This window comes from Macrotis lagotis, chromosome 7 (genome assembly GCF_037893015.1).
Source record: "Macrotis lagotis isolate mMagLag1 chromosome 7, bilby.v1.9.chrom.fasta, whole genome shotgun sequence".
Taxonomy (NCBI): domain Eukaryota; kingdom Metazoa; phylum Chordata; class Mammalia; order Peramelemorphia; family Peramelidae; genus Macrotis; species Macrotis lagotis.
Genome location: NC_133664.1, coordinates 23,760,528 through 23,785,822, shown reverse-complemented (window position 1 = coordinate 23,785,822; position 25,295 = coordinate 23,760,528). Strand labels below are relative to the sequence as shown.

The 25,295-nt window shown below is 35.6% G+C and overlaps 1 protein-coding gene across 1 annotated transcript in view; it reads left to right on the top strand.

Annotated features, from left to right (window-relative positions):
• The window catches only part of RBMS3 (RNA binding motif single stranded interacting protein 3), a 759,514-nt gene that overhangs the window by 503,000 nt on the left and 231,219 nt on the right, over positions 1–25,295 (top strand). The window contains exon 6 of the mRNA XM_074195636.1: positions 6,597–6,676. Within this exon, the coding sequence (XP_074051737.1) occupies positions 6,597–6,676 (80 nt within the window). The remainder of the gene's footprint in view (positions 1–6,596; positions 6,677–25,295) is intronic.

Here is a 25,295-nt window from a genome sequence, read left to right as displayed (position 1 = left end):
AGGTTTTTTGCAGCTGTTTTCAGAGCTACCTCCAGGGTAGCAAGTTCTCAATTCTTCCAAGGTCTTATGAAAGGCTATAACTGCTCTCCTGGCCTGTGCTCTGATCTGAGGGGGACCACAAGCACTCCCCTCTGCCCTGGAGCTGTGAGGAGGGTCCTTGCTCCACTATGGCAGTAAGCTCTGTTGTGTTTCTGCTTCTCTTCCTGGAAGTGGGGCCCCAGTCACTGACCCAGATCTGCATATGGTAAAAGCAACAAAGCAAACAGACCCTGCATTCTCCCAACCTCTTACCATCGGTGGTAGTAGCATCTGAAAGCAGCTACCACATGGCTCCATAGCCTGCTCCTGGTCCCCTGGGGCTGGGTCTATGCTTAGACTTGTAATGGGCTTTGCTCTGCTCTCACCTTGGTGTGGCAGGATTTTCCTGCTGACCTTCCAAGTTGTCTTTGGCAATCCCTGTTCTACACTGCTGCCATGAATCCAGGGGTCCCTCAATCTGTCCCTGCATGGCTGGGGCAGGTTTGTTCCAGTAAAACCTGGGTTTCACTGTATACCCTTTCTAACCTTGGTGTAACAAACCCTTCTCATGGATCTTCCCAATTGTCTTGGGCTGGACAATTTGTTTCGCTCAGTTTTTGTTTTTGTGAGTTCTGCTACTCTAGAGTTTGATTAGAATCATTATTTAAAGATATTTGGGGTAGTTTAGGGGAGAAGTCTGTCTTTATTTGGCATAAAAGTCCTTTTATAACCTGACCTGTTCTTGCCCTTACAGCATTTTTCATTTTTCCTTTAGTTAACACATTCTAAAGTCCAGTTATAATGACCAGCCTATAAATGGCAACGTCTCCCCTCTCCATGCTTAGGAATTCTCCCTTTAGTGATAGTTATATGAGATAAAACTTTTCATTCTTCTCAGTTATTTTTAATACATTCAATTACATTTAAAGCCTCAAACCAGTTCTGAAACTTAATGTGATATATAGTGTATGCTGCTAGTCTAAATTTAATTTCTTCCTAAATGTTTTTCAGTTTTCCCAATAGGTTTGATTAAATATAGTTCATACATACCCCAATAAGCTGTTTTCATGATTTTCTCTCGCTTCCAAATTCTTAGTGTCTTCCATTGGTCCCATTTATAGTTCTTTAACCAGTACCAAAGATTTTTAACTATGACCTACTATAAACGGAACAATGCCAGTCTTTTATGATCATTTTTTCCTTTTATAAGATAATCACTGATCATCTCTATAAAAACAAATTCCAGAATGTTTTTAGGAATTAAAATTAAGTTCACTGGGCTATGCTTAACAGACTCCTTTAGGAAACTAACTTTCTCCCATGATATCACAACTTTTCCATTCTCAGTGATCTTCTAAAACCACTGCCACTGAATCAACAATTCCAACATCCCATGTTGATTTAGATAAATCAAGAACATCTAAGCATTCTTCTACTATCACACTACTGATATTAGGTTGTAGATGAGTTTTAATTATTTTATTCTGTCCTTTCCAAAGTAAGATTGAGTATCTCTTCTATTTCTCATTTATTATCACACTCCCTTCCACCTTGAGAGGTTGTCCTCTATCATATCTTACTCTTTCCCCAAAGTAGCACAAAAAAGAAAGACAATGATAAAACCTCTTTTTTATTGTTGATCTTCACTTTCCTTGCCAGCTTTAACTCATTCTCAGTTCTAGCATTCCTAACATTATGTTGACAGGACCATGGCAACCTTTGGGCATCAAAAACCATCAACTGTACATTGCTTCTATATATATTTTTTTCCAAATCCAATTTGGTCAGTGAATCACATGCTCTCTTTGGTCATGTCTCCCTCCCTTTTTCTTTTCATGGATTTTTTTTTCCCTTTGGTGTTCCGGCATTTCAATTTTGAATGCTTCTTATGCCCCCTAAGCTAACTTCCTCTATAGAATTCTAGTTCATGAATGGTTCATTCTAAAAATTAGTCTGTGTAAGAATGAATGGCTTTTTTCCTCCTCCTTTATCACATATTTTGTTAGAATATTTTACACTGCCCCCCATCTCAAAATCCCTATGATTTATATTACCGACATTTACTTCCTCCTAGTTGGTGAAAATAATACCCAGGGTAGAAAATTCCATTAACCTTTTGAAGGATGGAATTATCATTTAGGCAAGCCAAGAAATTACTAATCATTTTACGCTTGACATATGTACACACTCATGGTAGTTGGGGAAGGGGGAGAGAAAGAAAGAGGGAGGGAGGGAGAGAGAGAGAGAGAGAGAGAGAGAGAGAGAGAGAGAGAGAGAGAGAGAGAGAGATTGCATGAGCCTATATGCCTATAATTGATATCACTCATCACTCCTATCTCATGCTTCCATATTAGGCTTATGATCTTTCCTCTTAAATTCCTCATCTACCCTTGTTTCTATTCAGGTGATCCATAATACACATCTATGAAAAGTCTACTTTTTTGATTTATTAAACTTTCATATGTTTCACCCATTTTATGGCCCATTCTATATGGCCTTGTCATTTTATATCCATGAAATTCCATTTTCCATCTCCATGGTCTTGTATTAGCCATCAAACTCCCATGTCTGGAATGCCTCCCATTCCACCTATGTCTCTTAGAAGACTTGGGTCAAACACTGATTTCTATGTTTAACCTTTCTTGATCTCTGAAACACATACATTCCCATCACCTTGTATATATTTCCATAAAGATAAGACACACAACACATGTATATACACATACATGTATGTATATGTCTATTTTTATTTTTGAATCCTTAACACCTAGCTCAATGTCTGGCACACATAATAGAATTAATTAATGCTTTTTTTCTTGCTTGATCAACAATGTTACTTTTCTCTCTGTTTCCACTGATCTTACCCTGTTTCTCCCCTCTTGTTCATGAATGTCCACAAAAACTATATCTTTTCAAGAATAAATTTCTGTTTTGTTTTTACATCACTGAAATTTCCCCATAACCTCTCTCCCAGAATATCTATCCTATTAAAAAGAAAAAAAGACAAAAAAATCAACAGAAATGAATATATTTTGTTAATATACAATGATCTTTTCATTCTACTAAGCTGATTTCTTTTGAAAAGTATACTTCTCCAAAGCCATATTCTTTTCATCCATCCTATTCTTTCCCACCAATCTGAAATGCTTATAAGGTCAAATTTGCCTTCCTATTGCATTAATATTTCTTGTTGACCTTGCTTATCACCTTTCTCTTTTATATGTATGTCATGAGGATATTAGCCTTTATTCTTGGGACAGAATTGATGGGAATAGTTACCTTCCATAGGATTAGTGAAATCTTCAATGTGAAGAGGTAGTTCAGAGAGAGGCCAAGTCTAGAAAGTCAGCCATGAAGCAGGTTAGAAAAAAAGGTACTGCAAGTATAAGCAATTTCTCAAATGGAGATTCTGATCAGGAACTCAGAAGTTAGAGGACAGAAGAGATAAATTAAATGCATCTTTCTTCATTCAGCTATTTCTGAGGATGATGTTTTTTTGGTTGAGGCATCAAAAATCTACACAGTCCCTTTTGGAAATCCTCCGAAGGCAGGGTAGAGCTGTGGACCAAACTAATGAGAAAGTTGGAAAATCATTAATTCCCCCAAAGACATGTTTCTTACTGTGACTATTGTATGAAGAACACTTTTTTGAGGAGTGGTGAGAGGACAATAGAGTGATTCCCCTTTAATCAAGTAAGAAACTATTTAGTGAGGGCCAACCTGGGTGTAGACTAGAAAAAGAGAATTCATACAGATCTTCAGAAGATTATCAGAGCAGTGCTTGGAACTAGGAAAGGAAATCCGCTTTCAAATTCAGAGTTGAAGGAATATCTAGAGAAACAGTAGAGTGATGGAAGCCCTGGCAGCAGAGATCTTTGATCATGTTCAATGGTGGTTGTTTATGGGAGCCAGAGTTGAGGAGCACAGATCAGTGTTATTGATGACCAAAATTAGACCTTACCCTTCACAGTTATTGTGAGTCATGTTGACTGTGCACATTTGAGCAAGAGGGGCCACCTCTCCAGCAGTGACTCATAAGTTATTTACTCATCTAGGGAGATTTTCCTATGGAATCCCAAGTTGGGGAGAACAGTAGAGGTTCCTGGGAAGCAAAGATCCATGAAAATAATAGATTATTAGAATATCTAGCAATTTACATTTTTTATAGGTCAGGGGAGGAGAAATTTTTGGTGTAGCCCGATGGTAATGTAAGGTATGGTGTCAGTATAAATCCTTAGAAGGAACTGGGGTTCACAGGAAGGAATTTATTTTCTTAATTGTCTGGGGGTTAGGTTATGAGATTAATCTGTATTCTTTGTTGTGTAGAAGAAACTTATACTTTATTCACATCCTCTTAGTGCTTTCAAGGGATCATATAGATCATATAGAAAAATCATATAGAAAAAATGACACAGAAAAAATTAAAGACAAGGCAAATTCATATATTCTCACAGGAAGGATAAATGATAGCATTAGTCGATGACTATGATCATTGAGAAGCCTCCAAAAGTAGAATACTTGGAATCTTGTTTTGCAGACATGTATGACCATAGTTTTTTATTTCTGGTTCCCTGCTTGAATTTCATCTCTAACAAATTTCTAGTTCTGATTTTTGCTAATCTCATTCTACCCATTGTAACTGTTTTATATAGTAGTTATCTTGCTGCATTACACATAGGCATTTCCTCACTTCCCTGCTTTGTAAGATTTTAGAATTAGAAATGAGAACATAAAACTGATTCTTCAAAAAAATTCCCAATGTTAATTGGTTATTTTTAATACATTTTAAAGATTTTTTCTTTTGGAAAGGAAATGAAAACTTTTACATAGTTCTACATGAATAACTTCTATCCTATGACTTGCTATCAAGGGGAGTGGGGAGGGAAAAGAGTGAGGGAGGGAGGGAGAAAAATGTAGATTTCAAAAGTTTTCAAATAAATGAACACTGGAAACTATCCTTGCATGTATTGGGAAAATAAGTAAATAAATCCCTATGAACAAAATGAAATGCATTTACTCATAAGGTCATTATAGTAAGACCTGCCCAGGGATAGTGCCCAAGTCAAAAGAATGATTATGTACCAATTACTGACAGATTTTGTTTTAGAAGTGATGATTTGAAATGTGCATTGATGCAAAAATATATTCTTACATAGTCTATCCTGACATGAATCTTATCAAATAGATTAAATTACTCAATACAGAATGAGAAAATAGCTTCAATTCCTCAGATAAACACATTCCTAATTGAATCTTCAGTGATTCATTATTTCTAAAGGAACAAAGCTAATAAATTCCTACTATAGGATTAAATCCAAATTTCTTAGGATGATATTCAAAGTCTTTTACAGACTGATCCCTATCTGCCTCTCTTTGTCTTCATATCTTGAAAATTTGACCTCTGTTCTGGCCAAATTATATTACTCATCTACACATCAGTTCCTGCATCTAGATTTAGTTTATACCCATTGGTGTTCTGTACTGTTAACTCTAAGAAAAAATTATAAATCACATACCTTTAAGTTTAAATTATTAATTATTCTGTTTAAGTCTAGAAATTTAAAAAAATTAGCTCAAGCCCTGATTTGAATAATTTGCCCATTTCTAAGTTGCAAACATTAATACTTAAAATTTAATGGTTTCGACACACCCTTGTTTACACCCTTCCTCCTCTATAGAATTTCCTCAGTTTCAACAAAATCATCTCTTTGTATCAATCACCTACACCTGTGCTATAGATACCATAAGGCACAAGGAATACAACAGCTAAAACAAGACAATGTTTCATAGTCTAGCATCCTGGATTCAAAGTCAGGGAGACGTTGGTTTAAAGTTTATCTTTATACACCCACATAATTTCAAATTCTACCTCAACACTTTCTGTGTGACTCTGAACAAGTCACCTAACCTTTCTTTGTATGCCTCATTTTTCTCCACTGTAAAAATGGACATACTCAAAGCAACTACCTTGCAGGGTTGTTTTGAGGATCAAATATGATGTTTGTAAACCACTTAGCTTTACAGGTACATATTCAGTGCAATATAAACACTTGTTCCTTCCTCCCCCCATGTAAAAATTTTGAAATTTTGAAATTTATTTTGTTTGGTTTTTTGTTTCTTTTTCCTTTTGTGTGGGCCAAGTTTTGTCTGAATAATTTTAATGGGTTTTTTTTTTAATGAGGATATCCTAGCTCCAGTAAATTTTATTTAATCAATTTTGAAGTTACTGTATCTTTCCTAAAATCTTTCCCAAGCTGCCACAGCTCTCAGTGATCACCTTCTTCTGAGGACCTAAAGGGGCTGAGTTCAAATTCCAAACTGTACCCCTCAGTACATGTGTGGCTGTGAGCAAGTAAATTAAACTTCAGTCAGCTTTAGTCCCTAATCCATAAAATGAATGAATCAGACTTGATATTTCCTTCAAGTCCAAGTCTATAATCTCAGTTTGTTCTTTTTGTCTAGACTAGTCATTTGGTGTGTTGATAAATGGTGCCTTCTACTCATATTTTACATTATAGCACCAAACAACCTTGGAGAAAGGTCGTTTTCCAAATCTCTTCTTTTCCTTTCCTTCCTAGGATGGAATCGACTGAAAAATGTGAAGTGGTAATTCAACATTTTAATGGAAAATACCTGAAAACACCACCAGGAGTACCAGGTAAATGCCTATGTTAGCTAACCATGAAAAGTGACTTGCAGGAGGGGGTATTCATCAGCTTAGATTAAAGATATGGCAGAAAACTGGAAGGGAGCCAAGAGAAGAATCTTTGATTATTTCATCAGGAAAAAAAAACATGTATTTCTAAAAAACCATTGGTAACAATGCCCATCTTAGTTTTTCATCTTTTTGTTCACAATCAAAAACATTCTGTGATTTTTCCATCAAGGTAATTAAAAAAACATGGATAAGGAAAAAATACACTTATAATTACATATATAATATACATATATATGTATAGTGGATGTGGAAGAAAGAATGACATAATCTTATTAAATACAGTACATAGCAGTAACAGTTTCAAATGGATAAATTTTGGAGAACTTCCCTTGTTTCAAACTTTAAGGATTATCATATAAAATCAAAATTATTCTGTGCTGTGGGACATGATAAGAAACCATGGAAAAATATTGATTTGGTATTACCATTTGATCCTCATGAAGTCTTTTCACCTAAAGTATATAGTTGAAAAATTTATCCATACTTTCTGGTGCATTTTTTAGTTGCTTCATGGACTACATACTCTAAGAAGGCTTATCGCAATAAATAAGAAAAATAACTCTCTAAAGAATTTTGAGATCATTTGTTCACTTTCTCAGTTGTACCCCAAATAGTGAACATTTTATGGACATTTTATCATCACATTACCTTTTATATCTTTTATTCTATTGCATCTTCAGGAACATGTGTGTCTGTGTGTGTGTGTGTGTGTGTGTGTGTGTGTGTAGGTGTGTGTATATGAGAGAGAGAGAGAGAGAGAGATCCGATTTTTGAGGAAACAATGACAGGGACATTGGATTTTAGCTCTTCAGGACATACGGATATTAAGCACAAAGGACAATATCAAACTAATGAGAAATAGTTGAGTGGAGATATGGTGTAGACATTTCAGAGACCAGAGGATCATTTAATCTTTTATCTAGAGCTGAAAAGGGGTCTGTAGGCTATTGAGATCCAACCCTTCATTCAATACACATTAGAATGATTTTAGAATAATAATGATGCTATTTCTATAGAGCTGACTTTGTGTCAGTCACTGAGCTAAAACCAAAGTTTTATAAGTAGTATTACTATTATCCCAATTTTGGAATTGAGGAAAAAGGGTAAACTTGCTCAGGGTCACACAGCTAGGAATTATCTGAGGCTGGATTTCTCTCAGATCTTCCCAATTCTAAACGTAATCCATTGCCCACTGCACCATCTAGTTGACTTTTGGTCAGAAGACAAAAGACTAGACTCACAAAAATTGGGCTGAGGAAATCCTAAATAAGTCATCTAGTGCTAAGGAAAGAGATCGGGTTTGGTCATCAGAGGACCTGGGTTTATAGCCTACCTCTACCACATTCTGCCACATATGTGATTTAGGACAAGTTACTTAACCTTTACTTATATGATTCCATTTAACTTCACCTTCAAAACAAGAATGGTTCTTTGACCCTCTGCAGACCTCATTTTGCCTCCTCTTTGAAATGAGGACAGTAGAAAATGTAACCTCAAAGTTCTTACTAACTTCATCTCCTACAATCACTACTTAATATGCATACTCAAGAAATCTGTGACTGTCTATTCTTCTTTCTCTGATTTTATACGGCAAATTAAGTACATCATTTCAAAATTTCAGAATAGTTTAACACCTTGGAATAAGACTGTCTCCTTCATCATTCCAAATAAGTGACCCCCCAACATCTACTTGCAGATCTCCATCAGAGAGGAAGTCCCTTTATCCTGTTCCCCATGGAGACAAATGCATATTAGTATACTGAGAAGCCCCTCTTCCACCACCTTTTTATTTGTCATTCTATTTCAATTAGAAAGCATTTATTTTCTCTCCTTCCCATCATACAGATTCAAAGAAAAGCAAAACCTTTGCAACAGTTATGTATAGTCGAGTTAAATAAATCCCCCACAATGACAATGTCCAGAAATGTATGTCATTCTTGAGCCCACTACCTCTTGTTGGGATGAGAGTGAAGATCCCAGTTCATTATCTGTCCTTTGGAATACTAACTGATCAGTAAATTGATCATTATGTCCTTCAAAGTTGTTTGGCATTAAAATATTGTCTTCCTTGTTCTGCTCACGTTATCACTGATTGATTGATTGATTGATTGATTTGTTTCTTTGTTTAGCACTGATTCAGACATATCTTTCCTGATTTCTCTGAAGCCACCCCTTTCATCTTCTCTCATGGCCCAATAGTATATATTATTATTATATCAGGATTCTTTCAGTTACTCCCCCAGATGATGGGTCCTTTCTTAATTTCCAGAAGTTTAGTTTTGTAGCAGATAAGCTGATTCTCTTAAATCTTACTCAACTAAGACTCAGATCCAGGGTTAGTTAATGAGACTGGGTGCTTATTTATTAGGGTAGTATGCTTTATAGAAATGGTTATAAAATGCTTAAATTTGTGATACACATTTACATACTCTAAAATTGCTACGTAGAAATGAACTTTGTGGAGGAGACAGTTGCAACATATGGCTTAGTTTTCTAGACTCTTTTCCCAAAAGGAAACCAGAGAAGTAGCTTCTACGTCACAAATAGAACTGAATATGTTTCTCCGTGATAACAGACAATTAACACAAGTCATTTACTAATAGAAACAAAGAAACTTGCTCAGGCCTTAAACATGTGAGCATCTTTCTCATATGGATGGCTGGACTGCAACAGAAACCTGTCTAATAGTATAGCTACACCCAATGGAAACATGGTGAATAGCAAGAATTTGACTATTTGAGTTATTGATTTACTCAAAGTGAGACCTACCTGGAGGGAGCATATGGGGGGAAATAATTAGGCCTAATTATCACGGTCTTAAGGGACCTGACCTTATGCCACATGACATAATAGAATTAAATATATGATATTGATCATCTCCAGGGCTCAAATATTTGGTTGGCTATTCCTATGGATGCCTTAATTTGGAAGTTCAACTGTTGTAGAATAATACAAGTTACAGTGTCATTTCATGATATTTTCTCGATGAAAATCAAATCTGAGGGAAAAAATAATATAGTAGATAAAACAGTACATAAACCTAATTGGAAGGGACAGCATTAATAGCCTCTGATCCAATGTATGTTTGTGTGTGTGTGTTAAAGGTTGTTGTTTTGGCACAGTGGATATAGCAATGGACCTACAGTCAGAAAGACTTGTATACATTATTCTCTCTCTCTCTCTCTCTCTCTCTCTATATATATATATATATATATATGCTATAGCTATGTCTATATCATATAGATAGAATAGTTATTATTTCTATTAATATAAATAGATAAAATATCAGGTCTCCAAAGACCCAGTTTTTAGGAAAACTCTTTATCCATCCTGCACCCTGAGAGTAAGATGACATGAAGGGACAAACATCAATTTGAAGTGGTGCCTTTGATATTTTCTATTCGAGAAGCTAATTTCCCTGACCTAGTTGAGTGTCCTGTGCTTCAGGGAACTGGTACCATTGCTCAGAGGTGTGCTAATTGGATCCAATTATAATTTGACTGACCTGCCTTACAACGAAAATGCTTGAATTGTTATTAAAAATCTAGTAATACTCTATTTGATGAAGGTTTTCTGGCTTACAGTTGAAAAGATTGTGGTTTTGCAGAGGTCTGGGTATTGTTCCTCTAGAAGTAACGATCAAAGCAGAGAAGGTTACTCAAACAGATCCTCAGGAGAGAATTAAGCATTGTCCAGCCTTACGAGACTGTGGTTCAGTAGTCTCTGTATTTGAATAAAAAGATGGTAAATAATAATGTCTCCCAGAGCATAGAACTTGGAGTCAAGTAGTTAGTTGAAAGAACTCTAGCTTCACAATTGGAAAACCTGCATTTCTAAGTTACCCTCTACTACCTACTGCTACTGGATCAGTAGTGCTGACCTTGAGCAAGTTGATAAACCTCTCTGAGTCTCAATACTGCAATAATAATATAAGAGGACTGATCTCAGTGACTTCAAGGATTCCCTCCCATTATATCTCTATGATCCTGGGATCCAGAGGGAAGAACTGGAAGCAAAAGTGGAGGTAGAAAGATGCAATAGAAAAGGACAGGATTTAGAGCTGGGGTGAATGGATTCAAAGCCCAGCTCTATGCCTAAAAAAACTCTGAAATCTTGGGCAAATAATTTCACTTTCCTGGGATTCAGTTTTCAAGTCTAGGAAAAAAATGGAAACGAATCTCTAAAAGTCCCTAAATTTCTATCTATGACTAAGGGGAAAAAAAGGATGATTAGGTGCCTTGGGGTGGGGGTGGGGGCAATAATGATTTTCCCATAATTCCTACCTTCATATTAGGTATATGGATACTGTTCAGACCAGCTGGACTAGATCACTTCTAAATTCCCTTTTGTGATTGGCTAAACATTGCCTCTTTTGATCATAATATAATCATATTTGTAATCAAATGGACAAGTGGAGTTTGAATTACATCCACTTCATATGATGCTTTTTTACCATCAATTTCTACAGCTAGGAGACATGATGGATGAAATGTTGGGTTTGGAGTTAGGAAGATCTGAGTCTGACAAATCTCACCCCTCTCTGCCTCAGTTTCCTCAGCCATAAAATGTGCATAAAAGTGATAGTCCATCACCTTTCCAGAGTAGTGAAGGGAAAAATGATAACATTTTAAAAGCACTTTGCATACCTCAACATGCTCTGTAATTTCTGGGTGCTATTATTCTGTATCTCTAAGCTAAAATGTGCCTCCATCATTTGGCAAGTATTGTATCATCTTGATTTCTGTTAATTCGGCCATCATTATTCCTTTTGAGATACATTCAAAGCAATCAAGTTTTCCTGTGTACTTTTGCGAATGACAATCAGAGCCTGCAAATTATCTTCCCAGCATCCCTGTAATTGGGATAAACGGAAAATCAGCTCAATTTATTGCTTTGACCTCACTCTGAAATTCAGTCCAGAAATCCTGGAGCTTGGGGATATTAGCAAGGGCAGATAACCCTGCCCACCTTTAATTGCAGAGGCTCCCACAGTGAGCTGGTACGTATTAGGAAAGATTAGGCAGTCTTTCCGGGGTTAACAATGATTGATTTTTGATCTTTCTGTTGAATTTCTTGGCAGGTTAAAGAAATTGGCATGGAAGTTTCCGATTCTTGCATTTTGGGCTATGGTTCTTCTCCCTTGGCTCCCTTTTCTATTTCTTCATAATTTCTTTATTTAGTTCATGCTTGCTGTCATTTTTAATGAAAGCATCATGGGCCATTAATGTCCATTACTGCCTCCCAGAGGGGTACCAGACCAGTTCACTCTTGAACATGAATAAATAGAGCTGCATGTCCTTCCCAGAAGCTCAGCTTTTTATAAGCTTGGGTCTAGATGAAAAAGAAAATCACAGGAGACCATATTTCTGTGTATCTCCTCTTGGGGAATGAGTGAGGCAAGTAAGTCAATCATGCCTGTGTTCAGCCCCCAGCAGAAAAAAGACAGTGAAGTTGTTTCTCCCTATCCCTCGAGGGAAAGAAAAGCATGGTGCTCCATAAATGTTACATGTCCTATGTATTGATCTCCATGTTTTCAGGATAAAAAGAAGGATCATTAGTTGTTGGCTTTTTTCACCTAAGACATATTTTGGTACCATAATGAATCATATAGCTGTACAGAATTGAGGAAGGCCCCGAGTTCTGTTTGCAAGCCTCATCCAAAAGCAAAGGGTGAGGGTCTCTGACACTCCAGGGATTGAGGGAAAAAATCTTGAAAGATTTGCTTTTCAAAGGACCCCTGCAGACTTGCCAGGCATCACAAAGGCAAATTCTCTGCACAGAAGGACATGTATTGATGAGCTGAGCAGGCAGGAAGACAGTTTTATGGGAGATGACCCTGTCTTCCCTCTTGTAGCAGAGTTCTGCCCATGAGCAAATGTTTCTGTCAATAGGATAAATCTTGCTCCGAATGTGGAACATGAGATATGAGAAAATGGAATAGACCACTCTCCAGTAAATTGTCTTTCCATGGTTCTTTTGATCTTTAACTATTTCCCAATCTTAGGAGAACTTCCATTTCTAATCTCTCTCCCTTCCACCACCACCTCCCCCCAACAAAAAAAATGTAAGACCTGGAAGGAAGAGGTGGTGAGACTCATTGCAGGATTCCCATACTAACACATTCACATGAGTATCACAGAGGGCCAAAGAAAACATATATGCCTATGTGAATGGTCAACTGCTAAGATGCTAGATCAATTTAATTTAATGACATTTATTATGTTTAATATATACCTGACGCTGGTCCAGGTGGTGGGCTTATAAATACAGAAAAAAATAGTACCTGTTCCCAAGGGGCTTATATTCTATTGAGAGGAAAATATCAGGTACCCGAAGAGTAAATACAAAATCAATCGACAAGTATGTAATAGGTGCTAATGTATGCCAGTCACAGTGCTGGGCTATAGGAATACAAAGAAGAAGGAAATAAAAAATGGGGGGAAAATGGGATTTATACACAAAGTATACGGGAAGTAACTTAGAAGTAGAAAGTAAGAATCATTAATCACAGGGTGAAAAAAGAAACACATTTTTCTGAAGAATTGAATAAAGCTCTCCCCTATATATCCCTCTTCTCCCAAAGTGAGAGAGATGGACTACTTTTTTTTTGAATAACTCCTTCTAATTCCTCTATGTTTTTACTCCGAGACCCTAGTTGGTAACAGGAAGAAAAGGGCAGTTTATTTATTTAACAACTTCCAAGGATAAAATACAAAAGTCAATGAGTATATAAAACACTATTTATATTCCAAGGCAGGAATCACAGATTTCAAAATTGTAAAAGCAAGTGTAGCTGGAGGACCCAGTCAAGGAAAATGAGACTGTCAGCAGTTGGCAACTATGTCTGCCAGAGCAGCAGGTAGCCAGTTATCATGATTGGAGTTCCCTAGTGGGATGAGTCCACATGGTCCACATCTCTAACCTTAGCAAGGAAGTGGAGAGAAAATGGAAAACTACTATAATGGGCTGTGTGGGGAAACATCCTTTTCATTTGCAAATAAAATGGCTGTCAGTGAAGTTACTGTCATACTCCATGAGCCAGAAACGAAAGTTAGTCAATTCTTCCAACTATCTCAATAATGGTTTAAGACCTTAAGTTGTAGCTAGCTGCAGAAATGGAATGTTTTTATACCATCTGCTACTCAAACACTATGATGACCAATACAGATTATGTAAACATTAGATTTCATAGGGGTAATTATATTCAACCTTATAAAATGTGAGTAGGAATTCTGATTCTTTGCCCTTTATTCTCAATTCCTAACACAGGCTTTTGTACATGCCTAATACATATTTGATTGTGAATTGCTAGGATTGATAATTTCCTATTCTATATCTATATTTCATATTTTGATATAACAAACCATCTTCAAGTAACTTTCTCAGATTTTTTAAAACTATCTTTTAGAGATTAGGTAAATAAAAATATGCTTGCTGAATAAAGAATAACTGAAAAGACATATGGATGGCATCCCTATTTCTATTTGATGATATTTAGAATATTTTAGGACCCATATTCTGTTGCTCAAGAGCCTCTATCCTTTTTTTTCTCCCTCAACTAACCTGATATTCCTTCTTTTCCCTTCTTTTTTCCTTGTAATTCTTATTTCTATTTCTGCCTTTCAATATTTCCACTTTCTTTCTCTCTCAAGCATATATACAGTTTCTATCATGTTCCTCTTAAAAGAAATGAATGATTGAATGAATTCTTTGTTGTGTTTTGTGAATACAGTTTTTTCTAATTTACTATGATCAAGGATGTCTGTATGTCTCTGTATATATTATATATAATATATAATCTGTTATTCTCATATATGTGTGTATACATATAGATAAGTATATATACAAATATCATAAATGATCATATATACAACTAAGTTTGTATTTCTATGTATATATGATCTGTTCTTGCTAAAATATTTTAAGCAGTCATGCTTGAAGTTTCATAAAAGAACTAGAAATAACTATGTTGCCAGACATCTGAGAAAATCTGACAACTCAGTAAGCTCTAAACATCCTCAAAAGACACGCAGACATCTCCCGAATAATGGGGATGACTGCCCTCTTAAAACTTATATGTAAAAACAAAATAATGAGCATTGACCTTGATTTGCTCTTTAGAATGGGTCCAATGCTAAGAACTGTTCTCTGAGTTTCTGTTCCTGTCTATAGTAGGAAGACCTGATCCCTAATCAATATTTCTCATTGAAAACTCGTAACTGAAAGGTGTCTTTCCATCTTACAACTTCTGTAACATAATAGTCAATGATGATGGGAGTAGAGAGAAACCTAGTGTATGGCATCAAGAAAGATTAACAAGTCATTAGGAAGGATGAAAGTATGGCACCAACTTTTCAGTGCTATTTCCTAGTCTCTTAGATAATTAAAGGATGTAGATCTGCCAAAGCTATCAGATCTAGCTTTTGATGTTCAAAGAAATTCTCTTGATGTGACAAAACAGAGATTCAATATTTAACAAATGTTGACCGATGGATTGATCTACATGAATGGAAAGGAGTTTCCTCATCAAGAGTTCCCTATTCCAAACAAATCTCAGATCTTACACTCCCTCTGAAACCCCCTCCAAGCAAAAATACATGAGAGCCCGTAAGTACCTAACTGAACATAACATGGTATCAGTAAAACTAAATACAATTCAAAATGGAATTGAATGTTTAACTGCTAGCCTCCAAAAGTTTATAGCCTAAAACATATAATCCATAAATTTTACTTCTCAATTTCAATGCTAAATGGCCCCAAACCTGTTAATGAGTAGTCAAACTCTTTCATATCTGTCAAAGTGAACATGGTCCTCAAAGAGACAAAGAAGTAGAGGGGACTGGAGAATTAAGGCCACAAATTGGGAAAGAGTACACTGGTAAATTGAGAGATAAATGCCATTTCCACAGTCATTTCTGAAATTCTTTTGCCAGGGTTGATATGCTTTATTCCAGCCTTATGTTTGGCTGGGGAGGGCAGAGTTAGGTGGGGGTCAGTACTTCCTTTCTCCTATGCTCCAAGGATCCATGATATCTCACCTATGGTTAGTCTTTCCACCAATATGGATATCAAATTTTGAGTCTTAACTCATAGCCATCATAAATTCCCATTCTTGAAAGATTTTCTTCTCTAGTGACCAATCCTCTGGTAACAAGCTTCTCTTACCTTAATTAAATGGTCCTTAGTTTAAATTAAAAAAAAAAAAAAGAATGTTGTTCTGAGCATCTACCATGAGCCCTTCCAGTTTGATCCTGTTTATCAGAGTGTGTGTCCTTAGGAACCCAGGGCTCACTCCAAACCATAATGAAATGTCTGGCCAGCTTGAGTAGGAGAATGGTCAGTCATCATTACTTTCCAGTTGCTTATTCAGGGTCTTTCTGTTCACACAGTTTATTTTTGATTCAATTTTTTTTAATGATAATGCCTGCTTCTAGGAAACTATGCTTACTATTTAGAAATATTATGACTTCAAATTTCATTTGGCTACCTTTGCTTCATGGTCTACTTCCTTGCCATTTGTGATTTGTGAATGCTGAGTAAAATTAATCTCTAACTTGCCATCTGAAGTTTTATCACTATCTCTCTTTCACCTTAGTTGTTTCCTATGGGCAAAGCCCTTTTTGAAACTTGAGAGGACTGTAAAAAGGTGATATCTTAACCAAATAATCAATGAAGGAACAAGCATTAATAAATGTCGGATGTTTGCCAAACTCTGTTAGACATTGAGAATGTAAAGGCCAAAGTGAGAACCCCTACCCTCCATGAAATCATATTCTATTGAAGGCTGTTTTCCAATATCTATATAGATATATATAGAACACATAAATACAGAATACAAATATTAATATATATATATATATATATATATATATATACATACAGAATATGTTTAAAATGAATGCAAAGTGATATCGGAAGGGAGGACTCTAGTCATTGGGTGACAAAAGAAGGGGAAGACCAGGAAGGGTTCCATGTAGAAGGGGATGTTTGGCCTTAGTCTTTAAGGAACAAGGAATTCTAAGAGATGGAGATGAGAAATCATCCTGTTTAATATGAAAACATTTTTCCAATCCATATAACAGCATTTAAAGACCAAAAAACAAAACAAAAATGCTTGCCTACTGTCATTCAGAACAAAAAAAAAGTTGTATTTTATTGAAACAGCTGATTTATCTATGATTTCTTTTCAAGTGTTATTCTTGCAATTTAAAATGATGGATTGATATTGCAAAATTTTCAAGGACTGTATCTCCTCCACTTGGGTCGCCTCCTATCTGGTAAAAAGCTAGACTTCAAGTGGATTCTTAATAAATGTTGGCAGAGAAAGTTTCTTGATTTCTTGACTGATCCCCCCGCCCCCATCACTTTCCCAAACTTTCTAAATGTCTCTTCATTTGGCCCTCCTTGTTGGAAGTCTCTTGCCTTCTTGGATCCAGAACTGGAAATGGTGTACTTTATAACAACTGTAGCTTTGTATTGATTTTCCAGCCTTCTCACAAGTCTACATTAGAACAGGGGATTGTCAAACATTTAAGAGAGGAAAGCTCAGAGGGATGGAGGAAGTTGTAGATGGGAGTGGGAAGAAGGGATTCATTAAGTCTCCGAGCATTTCACTTTGAGTCTGACAACTAAAAGACCAACTTGAGCCATCTGGTCCCATAAAATATGCCAGAAAAATATATACTAATTGTAAATCTGAGCTCATGCAAATGTGGTTTTTCCAGATAGGACCTGACCTCTGCAATTGTCGTCAAGAATACCATATTGTTGGATATGATATAAGAGACTTCTGACTTGGGAAGCAAAATGGGTCTAATTGTGACTACAGGGCTAAGTGCTTGAGATGATATGATAATGATAACTAGTTCAACACTAGTAATTCACATTTCAATAGTGCTTTAAGATTGATAATGTACTTTTTCCCTCACCCAACATTATAAAGGAGATAAATGCCTCTATTGTAACCTTCACTTATAAACTGATAGTGCAACTTCCTCCTGGGCTTCTGACTACTAAGACTTAAGCATTTTTTAGCCAGATTAGGATTTCTAATCTGTTGTCCCCTGACCAAATTCATTCCATGCTGGCAAAGCATGATTTCCCTTCTGTGTCTGTGAAGAATAATCCAATAAACAAGACAATTCCTAAAAATAACCCAACAATCTGCTTCCAAGATTCCACTCTCCATCTCTTTGATTTTCCTGAAAACCTCCACCTTACCCCCAATACTACTCCCTCAGGGTTTAATTAATATAATAATCATAGTGCTTACTATGCCTTAGGCACTGTGTCAGGAGTTAGGTAAGCAGATAGAAAAAGAAGATAAAGTCCCTTTTCTTAAGGTGCTTGTATTCATTGTCATTAAGCTCTATTGTCTCTATAAACTCTTCAAAGTTAGACTGATCTAACCTTTGGTATTTGTATATCCAGGTCTTAGATTGCCTAAACTGAGTGAGCTTGGCAATGCTTTCCTTCCTTCCTTGCTTCCTTTCTCTCTCTCTCTCTCTCTCTCTCTCTCTCTCTCTCTCTCTCTCTCTCTCTCCCTTTCACTTTGTTTTCTTGTTAGAAACTATATACACTGGACTTCTCTGTAGTTAAATAGTTTACATTTCAGTTACGTCTCTATCCTATTTGAGCTATTTTCTAATAACATGGCATAAATATCAGATGTAGTTTGCTACTTGCATTTTCTACTTTTACTTGCCAGTAATGCCAATTCTTTTTGGCATGATAATAAGAGTCACATGTTGATGATTTTTTGTAAAGCTTTTATAGATATCTTCACTGAGTAGATCTTTTATTAGAATGGCCCAGACACACTGCCCAAGGGGGCATATTTTATTGATTTGACTAATTATTTAAGGCACAGGTTTGCCTAAGAAACTCATGGAATTATAAATTGAATATTCCAATTCATCCTTTTGACAAATAAGTTTTACTGATCAGAGAGCTGAGACCCAGGGAAAGTACCTTCCAGAGATGTGCCTTGTAAGGGTAAGGATATAGTTATTGAACGATAAGTGATTGGAGAAATGCTTAAACTGTACAATTGTTTAATTACAGTCAACTATTCAGGTTAGGTGACTCATGACTACACAGTTGATATGTCAAAGGAGGGACTCAACAGTAGGTTTCCTAACTGTAAGCATAGCCAGCCATCCCAGAACAAAGCAAATGTACCTAAATAAAGTGTCAGTATTGACCATTATATTTCATTTGAGTCCTTTCTGGACTCAGTAAGCAAATCCTGATCCTCATTTATTTCTTTCTAGGCAATGAAGTTGATTGTGGCAATACCATGATCTCCCAGGGATGGGAGGAGGTCATCAAAAGGCCATTTAATCCACCTTCTTGTTCCCCTGAGTCTGCAAATCTCTTAGGAAAATGTCCTTCCTTCCCTGAGAAATCAGTGTCAATGTTTAGCTTAATTGAGATAATAGATTGAAAGATTTAAAAGATTTTCTCCAATCAACCTTTCCATCACTTTCTAATGATAGATGCCCTAGAGTGTTTCTCTTTGCTTGCTTGCTAGCTTTACTTTCCTCTTTTCACTTTTCTCTGTTCTTAATGAAAAAATTATTAGCATTTGAATACATCTGTATGGCTTCAAAATGGTTCAAACAGACAAAATTCATCCATTTCAATATTGTAATTTGTTTTCTATTTGGTGTCAAATATAGTTTGATTTTTTTAATGAGATGAATAATTTGGTTGAGATTTAGCCAAAATAATATTTTGTGCAGTGATTGCTTGTGTCAAATAGCCTATAAATAATTGTCATTTAGGAATTATCTTATCTCATTTTCTATGTCTCTGAGAATTCTCAGCTTTCTTCAATGACAATCTCAATCTATCTTGAGACATGAAACATATTTTAAGTGTGCCTGCTTTGTTCCGGGCGATGTGTTGGGAGATACAAATAAGAAAAAAAGAAAGATATCCCCTAAAGGAAGCTGAAAAAGCAACAGAAAAGTCACAATTTAAGGAATGCATTTCCCAAATGGGGACTGTGGGTTTCAAAGACCTAAAATGCTTTACTCATTTACAGAGCTAATGAGTGGCAGAGGAGAGATTTGGACTCAGGTCTTCCAGACTCCATGAGGAGCTAGCTGGCTAGCAAGACCTCAGATTTGAAATCTGCTAAAAGATAGACTAACTATTAAGAAATTACTATCCTGTGAAAAAGCTTTATATTCTCCGCACGCTCTCCATGTTGTTAAATATTTTGCCATTTTTCATTGTGAATTTGTTGGCTGTTGAAAGACATTTTGTGGGCTTGAGCTGTGTAGATATTTTCAAAGAACATGATTTATTTTTAAGCAATCTGTACCAACACTACCACCCCCATTCCCCCTATTGTAATTCTAAAAAGTCCATTGATGATTTTCAGTTGAATATCAAAGTACTAGGAAACTTACTCTAGGGACTCATCTTGCACAGATGTTGAAGAGTCTTTGGTTTGACCCAGTCCTCATTTCTACCTCTCATGTCTCTGATACTAAGATTCTCCAAGTGTTTCATAGAAAAAGTCATTTGTGCATCAGGGAATTATTTCATTTTCAAAGGAAGCACTCCTCCCCTTTCTTTGCCCACCCCCTTCTTCCCTTTCAAGTCATTTTTCAACATTTTGGAGTTTAAAACACTGAGAAGTTTTAGAGCTCTGATCATAAAATATTTATACTCAGAAACTGAGTGAGATTTCCCAGTTTGCATGAACTTTGAAGTACAAATGTGACTTACATTTTCTTTTCAAAGCCTATAATTGCTCTTAGTGAATGTCCCTTGACATTCTCCATCACTGAGATGGTCCAAAGATATACAGTTTGCTTAGCTTTTGCTCCCAGGTCTACATAGATTTGGTTAGAAAAGAACAAGGCCACCTTTTGTCTCTACATACTATGCTATTATTAAGTTATTAATGGAAGATGTGGTGAAAAATGCAATTTTTGTTGCCTATTTTTCTCCAAATTTTTGCTGTTCTACGCTTTCTATGGCGTGCCTAATACTCAAGAGAATTGGTATGTGTGGAAGTAGCTTTTATTTCTGTCATTGAAAGATACCAACTAGTTGGTCCATATTGTATTTTTATCTCTTGGGCTATTCTGATTCATATCCATTCCTTTTAACCACAGTTTTATGAATGAAAATTGTATTTAATAGAAATATGAGTTTTGAAAAAGAAAAGGGAAGACAAAAAATTCTGCAAAAACACAGAAAGATCTTTTTATGATATTCTTTTTGAGTGACTATTATTTCGTTAACAAAAAAAAGGGAAATACTTGCATATTTAGTTTTCATCATTTACAAATACTTTTTTCCAATTTTATTTAAATATTTGGATGATCTGTTAATTATTATATAATATAAATTAAATATAGCATGTAAATATAAATAACATAAAAAATATATATATAAATTATGATAATCTTAAAAATTAGCTTTCTTCCCTTCACCAAAAAAAATCATTTTCATAGAAGTTGAATTTTACATGCATCTATTAAAAGAAAAATATACCTTTGTGAACCATAAGTTTTCCTAAGGAAAGGGTATCTATTCCTCTGTCTCTTTGGATCTCTAGCTCTTGAGATGGTGTTTGCATATAAAAGGATTACAATAAATATTTGTTCAATTGACTCAATTGCTCCAGCTGATTCTTAGAATCAAGGATTTAGAAAAAAAGGGTATCTTAAAGTCCAGTTCCCCATTTTATAGATAAGGAAAATGATGCTGATAGTCACCTCTAGAATTCTCAGATTTCAAATCCAGTTTTGTTTTCAGTTTGTCATAACAATCTCATATTTTTTTCCACTGAGATAAGCAGATGATTCTTCACCCTGTGGTATTTGAGATCAGACAGTTAAGTCATCTGAATATTAGGGAGAAGGAAGCAATATCTTTGGATCCTCCCCTGTTCTCCCTTCCTCTCCTATCTAGATTTACCTACCTAGATTTACCATGAACAAACTATTAAATTATTATACTCACTCACTAAAAATTCACCACTAAATATGAGCATTGTATGTTAGAAAAATCCATCCTTAGGATTATCCACTCCAGTCATAAGTTGAGACCTATCAATAGATGATTAAATGAAAAGCACTTAATATATGATAAAAGATCCTTCTTAATATTTGGGTTAAAAATAGAAAGTATAATAGTCTTTACTTTCTAGAATCCCATACTCCATTTGGGAAGTCATCACATAAAAAGAAAATTCATCTCAAGAGCAGATGGAAAAGCATGAAAGGGCTAACCTAACTTAAGTAGTTAAGATGAAAGAACCAGGTAAATTCAAGAGAAAGGAACAGAGCAGATGGCATGACCTGGAGGATTTCTGGTGTTCGTGGCCATGTAAATGGTAAGGCCTAAAGGTCTTCCATCTCACTGAAGGGAATAGAATTAACTTCTGCTATCTCATCTAAACTATATGAATTGTTAACAGTTAGGAATGGCCCTGGTTAGAGGAGAGGGGTTGAAGGGGACATCAGCTAGGAAGGTTGTCCTGGATAATGATGGGAGAAAGGGGACAGAAAAATTTAGAGGTCTATTTAGTCCATTGCCCTCACTTTAACAAGGAGGACATTGAAACAGAGAGAGAGAGAGAGAGAGAGAAATTAATTTTCTCAAGGTCATAGACACTGAAAATCACAAAGACAAGATCAAGATCCAGAAATTCTGACTTCAAATATATCCTTTGTCCCCATTAAATTGTACTATCTTTTAATTTATTTTTAATTTTTAAAATTAAATTAAATTTTAATTTTTTAATTTAAATTTAAATTTAAAAGTGAAGTTTGATTTGTCACAAACAATAATAGGAATAATTAATATTATCATTTAGCTTTTTGAAGATTAAAAAGTAATGAAATGGCAAATGTAAAGAACTTTTACATTTCAAATTACTTGTTAAATGCTGGTGACTATTATTGCCCTTGTTGTTATAGTCACCTTCTCTGGCAAAGCCAAAGTACATTCCATTTACTCTGCAATGCTTTTCCTTAGGAAAATTTACCTTTACCTGTCAAACAATCAGTTCTGGGTTTTTTCTTATTTTTATTGACTTTCTAGGATACTTGATTTCTCTTTCTGCCACCTACTCAGGTTGAGTGTTAGAGATGGATTGATTGGAAAAAGAGGGAATCTATTTTTCCTCACTGTATTTATGTTTACTAGATATATTTAATTTGATACTTGGAATGTTTGAAGATTTCATCAGTGTAAGCACTCTTGCCTCATGTGTTGATGACATTATCTCTTCTTACCCAATGAAACTAATATCTTGTCATCAGTCCCCCACCTCTCCCCTAAGCATGGAGGTAACATTTGAATTCTTAAAGTCAATACGAGCCAAGTTCCTATAAAGTTGGAAAAGGTTTGAGTTTATAGCTTTCATCTGAGGATCATCAATCTAGTCAAGTCAAACTAGTCAATTCTTAAAGCCATCAATAAGTCTCCTTGATCATTCCCAAGTAACTGGCATCATATTTTTGAGAGGACATGGATATGATCAGCAGATGTAGAGGGAAACAATCAGAATAGTGAAAGACATTCTGTTCCCACCATATGAGGATCAGTTTTAAAGGAACTGGAAATTCTCAGCCTAGAAAAAGAAGATATTTGTGAATGATGGAAAGGATGTCATGTGGTTAGATTCATTTCCCTGGGTCCCAAAGATCAAAATTAGGACCATAAGGAAAAACTGTAGAGAGGCGGAGTCTAGCAGGATGTAAAGAGATTCTTCCTTACAATTAGAGTTGTCCAAAAATGGAATGGACTTCTTCTCCCTAGAGGTCTTTTAGCAAAGGTTGTGAATGAGTGACCAATCCTTGGGGATTGAGTAGAAAGGGATTCTTGTTCAATTATTTAGATTAAATGCACCTAAATAAACTAGTTTAAGAGTCAATGAGTTCTCTTCTAACTATAAAAATTCAATGATAGTTTCCAAAAGATGACAGCAGCAACAACAAACAGGAGTGGGAAAGAGTGAAATAAACCAAACTTTATTTTTTAAAAATAAGATTTTTCCTAAAGGATAAAATTTACATAAGAAAAGAAAAATAGAATTGAAAAGAATTTGCAAGACTGACTAATTTTTGTTTGTGTTAGAAACTGGAAGGAAAACATTAGATCTGTCCATTTTTCTTGTTCTTGTTGGGATTTTGGTGAGAATTCAGGTGAAGAATACTCATTCTAGAAACCAATGAATAAATGAATGAATGAATGAATGAATGCTTGAAAATCTCTAGCATATATAGGCTACCAGTTCCAGAATCATAAGATGTCAATCAATTAGGTATCACATGGATTAAACATTCATATTAAATAGAATGCCTTTTATTTTACTGTTCCTGTACTATCTATCTCCTGAATCTTTTCTACTAAATAATGCTGACAACAGATTCCTAGGCAAAGTCTAAAAGTTTATGGGCAAAACAGAAGAGTTTCTATATAAACCAAGCAGTTGGATTTGCCTCTGGCCTCCTAGTTCCTGATAAACCATCTGGAAACTTAGTTCTGTTTTGTGCTCAATCACCCCTTCAAATTTTGGAGTATAGAATTCAATGGAGAGAACTTGACAGGAAAGAGGAAGAAAGGTGGCAGCTTGTTGCTTCTCACTGTCCACATGTGCCTCTTTCCTGGTCAGTCTCTTGAACAGATAGATGAGTGAAACTAGCTTCTCACTCAGAAATCAGGATTCATGAATATAAAACCTAGTGTTGAATGTGAGCTGTGTCACATTAGGCAAGTCACTTCCCTTTTCTAGGTCTCTATTTTCTCCTCTACAAAAGGAGAGGGTTGAACTAGGTGAACTCTATTGTCCCTTCCAATTGTAATGGCTTCTGTTTCTACACGAGCCTAAATAATAAGTATGTATACAATTGTGGAAAGGTAAATAAATGAGTGAATAAATAGATGAATGGGGGAATGGATGAAAAAGTTTGAAGATGATTATGAGGTTTCTTTCTTCTTAACCAGACACTTTTCTCCAGGTGCTATGATTTCTTTAAGATAGTTAGGTACTGGGGTGGCTAGGTGGCATAGTGGATAGAGCACCGGCCTTGGAGTCAGGAGTACCTGGGTTCAAATCTGGTCTCAGACACTTAATAATTACCTAGCTGTGTGGCCTTGGGCAAGCCACTTAACCCCGTTTGCCTTGAAAAAACCTAAAAAAAAAAAAAGAAAAAAGATAGCTAGGTACTAATTATGCATTCCAAGTAAAAAAACAATCTCAGTATTTAGCTGTATAGGGTTAATGTATATGAACCTTCTGCAAAAAAGGATTTTATTAAGATGGAATAAAATGTGAGGCATTGGCATAAGTTTTAACTTGTGTTATGTTATCCTGAGATGACTTGATCTGAAGTTGAGAAGGGAGAAATAAATATTTATAGAACACCTGTTTACCAATATCTGTGCTTTTTTAAAAAAAAATTATCTCATTTGATACTTAAAACAACTCTGTGAAGTAAATGCTAAAATGATTCCCTTTCTGGGTTAAGACAAATGGGATACACAGAGATTAAATGACTTGGCCAGGGACACACAGCTAGGAAGTATC